This window comes from Diadema antillarum, unplaced genomic scaffold (genome assembly GCF_040938485.1).
Source record: "Diadema antillarum isolate AM-2024a unplaced genomic scaffold, OU_Dant_1.0 scf00000013, whole genome shotgun sequence".
NCBI lineage: Eukaryota > Metazoa > Echinodermata > Echinoidea > Diadematoida > Diadematidae > Diadema > Diadema antillarum.
This window is the reverse complement of record NW_027270902.1, coordinates 1,675,255-1,681,254: the sequence shown is the minus strand read 5'-3', so window position 1 is coordinate 1,681,254 and position 6,000 is coordinate 1,675,255. Positions and strand designations below refer to the sequence as shown.

Sequence of the window (6,000 nt, the reverse complement as noted above, 5' to 3'; positions counted from 1 at the left end):
GAATTACTCATTAGTCATAATAATATGGTATTTGTTGTCGGGGGGGGGGGGGTTTACCATGATTTTGCTTCGACAATATATTAATGATTTTCAGATTCTGCAACTCCCTTATTCCTTTTGTCCGATTTGTATAAATATTCTATTCATCTGCGTGTCTAATTTTACAGACTTTGTCAACGATGACTTGGGACATGCGGCAGACTTTCTCTTTCGGAGCGATCATGTCTCTTTCATAAGCTAATTCTTTTTTTTCGCAGTGCGCGTTTAGAAGGTACATTACTGGGTCACAAGGAAGCGTTCTGCCAGGCGACTGGCCACGAATACCAGGGCGGTGGGCACGGAGTCTGAGAGCGAGGTGAAACTTGGTGCAGCGAAGTTCTCGAACCATCGCCTGCCCTTTCGGGAAGAGACGGTTTGGCCAGCTTGGGTAAACACCCGTCATTGTCTGTATACCGGGGATGATACTTTGATTGATTAAAAACGATATCAGCCCTGATCCTTTCTACAGAATAAACTAATGCTACTCAGCTAAAGGCTTCTCGACGAGAAATGGGTCATGTACTTTCTCTCTCTTTTCTCTGATGAACATAACACTTTGATTTACTTTTGTGTTTGCCAGGGATGTCACACAGCCTTTCAGTTCTAAGAATAATCAGCATCGGTTTCAATTTACACAGCGTAATTGCATTCACTTTATGGGTTTTACGGGACAACGGATGAAAACGTATTATAGCGTGATCATGCACAAGTCCCTGGTAAATCAGGGGCGGATCCAGGGAGGACCGCAACCGGCGCACGCCCCCCCCCCCTTTATTTTTTGTTGAAACAAAAGAAATAAAAAGAAAAAATGGGGGAGGTGTGCGTGCGCCCCCCTTTAATTTTGTAAACGCGCCCCCTCTTTACGGAATTCCTGGATCCGCCCCTGTAAATTATATGGCTCGTGCACAATGAGTATCTAATTCTTTTCTATCAATATGATTGCGAAGGCATAACAACATGTATCTGTCACGTTGTTTACATATACTTGAACTCTCTCTACCAATTAAAGAATCAATATTATCATCACTAGCGAAAGAGACACCATCCCTATTGAATTAATTATATCATTTAATCTATCTCAAATCTTCCCACACTTCAACTTTCTTGGTGGTTCTTAGTTGACGAGCAATGTGTGAATGTAATCTGATTATCAAAAGGCTTTTTAACTGGTGGAGAACAAAACATCAAAACGTACCAAAACAATCCAGATACCGCCTGAAACAACATCTGTTGAATTTGTCTGACTTTGGTTTGTTAATAATGCAAAATATGCATTCTTATGTTGGCAATATCATGCTGATAATGATATCCAGTACTTTGAAAGCTTAGCCATTTGAGACTTGGAAATTCATTCAAAACGGGGCTTGTTGTTTTTCACACAGTGGGTAAATGGTGCTAGCTTTCATACCCATCCCCCACCCCCTCTCAAGCAGGGGGTGGGGTAGAAGACATCACCCTGAATGGTGGGGAGGAATCCCCCATAGGCCAGGCGAAACAGCAAGCATTATGTCTGTTGATAAATATTCGAATCTCAGTGGAAGGATGTTAACGACATTTCCTGGTGAGAGTACTCTCCGGGGAAAGTGGTGTGATGGAGATGAAACGAAATTGGGCAGAAAGGGAAGACAAGATGCAAACAAGCTTGCATGTGATGTTGGTGGTCTTGGTGTTAGCGTTGGTGATGATGATGACGATGATGATGATGATCATGATCATGATGATGATGTTGATGATGAATTTGTTGGTAGCTAGGGTGAGAATGATAATGATCACAATGATTACGATGGAAGATAATATCAAGTAGAGGGGTGAAGATTGAGATTTGAATTTTCTTCAATTTGTGGTCTTGGTTTTGGCGGTGGTGATGATGGTGAATGTGGTGGTAGCTATGGTGAAAATGATAATGATCACAATGATGATGCAAGATAATATTAAGTAGAGGGTGAAGGTTGTGGTTTTAATTTTCTTCAATTTGTGGTCTTGGTGTTAGCGATGGTGATGATGGTGAATGTGGTGGTAGCTATGGTGAAAATGATAATGATCACAAGGATGATGCAAGATAATATTAAGTAGAGGGTGAAGGTTGTGGTTTTAATTTTCTTCAATTTGTGGTCTTGGTGTTAGCGGTGGTGATGATGATAAATGCGGTGGTAGCTATGGTGAGAATGATAATGAACATAATGATAATGATGCAAGATAATATCAAGTAGAGGGGTGAAGGTTGAGGTTTGAATTTTCTTCAATTTGTCTCCCCTAACAAATGTTAGAGGGAGACATACTGAAGAAGATTCAAACCTCAATGAAAATGATGTTATTAATGGTGATATTGGTGTGATGAATGTGACAGCGAAGAGGAGGAGGAGGAAGAGGAGGAGGAAAATAACACACGAAAGTCTGGAAATAGACTATTCATCATCATCTGGCGAGGATTTGAGATATAGTGATTCTAAATCTGATGATAATTAAAGTCGTATTTCGTGTAGATTATGAAAAATCTCTTGTTTTTCTGGACATTGAAATATCAAGAACTGACATGATTATGAAAGATGATTCATTTGAAGTGAATAAATTTAAACAAACGTCTTAGTTCAGACATGTTTTGATTCAGACAGATCATATTCACAATAGTTATGAAATATTGATAGTGTGTATTCATAGGTAAGACTGGTTAATTTATACATAGTTATCTACGTAAGATATGATATCATTCATACTGCTAATAAGCTTAATATCTAAGCAGCATTTAACATTTTCATATCATTTGGATTATTGAATTTATCTAAAGTGTAAGCTAATCTTAACCAGAGAATAATTATTTTAAAGTCTATAACGTCACGTCCATTTTCGGCTAAAACATGTCTCTGTTCTATGTTTAAATGATACGTGCTGGGTCCTTCAACGACAAATAGATAGTTGGGGAAAAACTCACTGCGGAAAAGACTATTTTAAGGCACAATCAGAATATTGCTTTCATTAAGAAACCTCTGTTTTATAAGGATGGTTTGAAAGTGGTATTTTCGGGCTGGAAGACTTTTTTAGGGATTTGAAACGGTGGAAGAAATCCTATTGGTCATGTTAGGATGAAAATCTATCCGGTAATAGCAAAAGATTATGTGCAATTGTTAATTATTCGAAACTTCGCCAAGCTATACCGAAAAACTAGTTTACAAAAATTAATATCCATTGACAGAGAACATAATGTTTTATTGATAACTGTTCTACACATAGAAATGGGAAAATGTAAAGAGATTATGTGATGTTACACCTACATGTTTTCATAATGATTTGATAAATCAAAGAGCATATACCTATATTCTTTGGGGAAATGTACCTGAGGTGAAGAATTTTTTTTCCATATATACTCAACTTGCCAGATTAAAAAGGAATACGAAAAAGAATTCGATTGTAGTGTTGTATACTTTGTTACCGGTGAAATATAAATCTTTTTAGTCGAAAATAAGTAATAATCCCGAATGCAATGTTGGTCAAATGGATGAGGATATAAGACATGCCCTCATCACATGTAAGATGAAATAGGAGCGTTTGGAATTATATCTCCTGGTTAATCAAACAAGTTATTCATATCTATGATAACATCAATTTTGCACATTTACTAAAGGACAGTGAGGGAGAGGAATAGACGATTACATTAATTTATGCCATTTTTTCATAGATTGATAGTGTTACGCAATTATAAAGATGGTTACCATAGAGAATGTAGAGTGAGATGTTTGTATCCGAACCCTGGAAAAAGCTTGAGGTAAACAAGTTTTGTTTTGGCAGATCTTTGTTTAGCTTTGTAGGGATGGTGTTGCATAGGGGATAAGGCTGCCGACTCCTATAATCGGAGGTCTCGAGTTCGGTTCCCTCCCATTGTGCGTACGTCCTTGGACAAGATGTTTTTACTCATCATGACCCTCTCTACCCAGGTGTATAAATGGGTACCTGGCAAAGCTAGGGAAATACTAATGGCAGGGCCCTCTGATAGAGCAGTGGCAACACTGAAGAGGCTACCCTGGATAAAGAAGGCCTTATTATTATTATTATTATTATTATTATTATTATTATTATTATTATCATTATCATTATTATTATTATGATCATTACCATTACTATCATTATCATCGATCTTCCAAATAAGTTATTCGATTTTGTTTGATGTTTTCCCTGATAACACATGTAAACGAAAATGTTGATGTTATCATTATTTGAAATATGAATTAATGTAATTTGAGAGGAAAAAAAAGTGATGTAAAATGCCGTTGACTGTGAGTCTGTTGAAGAAATGTTTTATGAGTAGAAATCATTGTTTCGTTGTAGGTTTTTAATCTCTCGTATGACAATAATATGTTATTTCAGAGCCGTAGCTCAGAATTTTGTGTTGATAAGTGGGCGTATTATAGTCCCTGCACGCATAAATCATTCTGTTTCTAAACGCTTCCTATCTTTAAAAAGCTAGACTAGAATTTGAAGGGAGTTTCTGGAGTTTCTGCAGAATTCAGCGCTTTACCAATGACGCAGGCAGTTTACACTATGGACCATTCAATAATTCACTGACATTAGTGTGTTTAAACTTGATGTTAAGTTGAAATATCAACTAGGTTCTTTACTCTGTCTTGTATATTCCTAATCACTATTTGACATGTGTGACAGCGCATTCTTTCTCTCCTAAATTCGTTCTCCAAAGACGTGTTTGGTTTGTCAGCTACATTGAACTATAAAAGAAGGAGAGGTGTCTAGTCATATATCAATCCTGAAAACCAAGACGAGTGAGCTTCCGAACAAGTGAAGAACATCTGAACTGTTTTCTTCATTTAGCTGGCTCATTAATGGGAACGGCAGTGACATAGGATAAACTTGTCAATGCGAAATACGATTTCAGCCAAACACTTATGAGAAGATCCCTAAGGCACATGGAAGACGCGCATTAAGAGAGATCCCTGGTGCTGGCTGCATCCAGGGTTCGAAGAGGATGCACTCCGGAGCCAAACCACAACCAAATATGTCCTCCATCACGCCTCTCGACGGGTATCGCGCTCTGTGGTGATGAAACGCCATCTCCTTATTTAGCTATCGATGGGCTCTCCGCCCGTGCATCCCTTTCACGAAGGCTTGCTCCGTGTTCGCTACAAGCGAGAGACTCCTCGGGGGCGATCCGAGTCCCACTCCGATCCATGCACCGTGCAAGGGACCCGTCGATAACAACGCTGTGAGCGAAGACTGTCGCGCTGCTGGCGTTACCGCGCCCAGAACTTATCAATTAGAGTGAGGGGTGTCACACATATTCTTCCGGCGGGTATCATTTTCTACGCAGGCGACGCGACTGTTCTCTTCCGCACCCCTGGATGAGATGCGCTGGTTAAGCGTTCATCTACGGGGTGCTGAAATACGAGAATAGCCATGACGAGTTTCGAGAACGTCCAATGAATACACTCTCCTCAGTTAATTCTTGGAGCTTGTTCAAAGGTTAGCAGGGTCTGAATGGCTTCTGCCTCTACATCATCTCTACTGGGAGTCAGAATTTATACCATATGAAAGACAGACTTTGAACACAAAAAAAAATTAACAAAAAAGCACGTATTGTAACAATTGTAGTCATGGTAACAGCGCCGACAATGATAACCATGCAACTACACTAGATGTCAACACTACCGATATTGTTTGTTTGTTTGTTTGTTTGTTTGTTCATTTCCATCTGGGCTGGATAGCCCATATTCAGTATGCTAAGCTGGTCTTCCATGGGGTCCAGTTGGATGTGAGGCTTGACCACTTCACCGGGTTAAACACCCTGCTCTTTGCAATGAATGAATGAAGCGGGATCTTTAACGTGCATGAGTTGTTACTCTCTCATACACGGGACCTCCATTTTATGTCCTATCCGAGGGACAGAGTGTTTTGCCTCTTGCTAGAGGGGACGGTATGATTACATACAACATTGCTCAGTCCATACTCGGGTTCGAA

The 6,000-nt window shown here is 39.3% G+C and overlaps 1 protein-coding gene across 1 annotated transcript in view; it reads right to left on the bottom strand.

The window, feature by feature from the left end:
• Positions 1–276: 276 nt before the first annotated feature.
• LOC139721458 (uncharacterized) overlaps positions 277–6,000 on the bottom strand; it is a 19,774-nt gene continuing 14,050 nt past the window's right edge. Inside the window, exon 6 of the mRNA XM_071632778.1 lies at positions 277–396. Within this exon, the coding sequence (XP_071488879.1) occupies positions 277–396 (120 nt within the window). The remainder of the gene's footprint in view (positions 397–6,000) is intronic.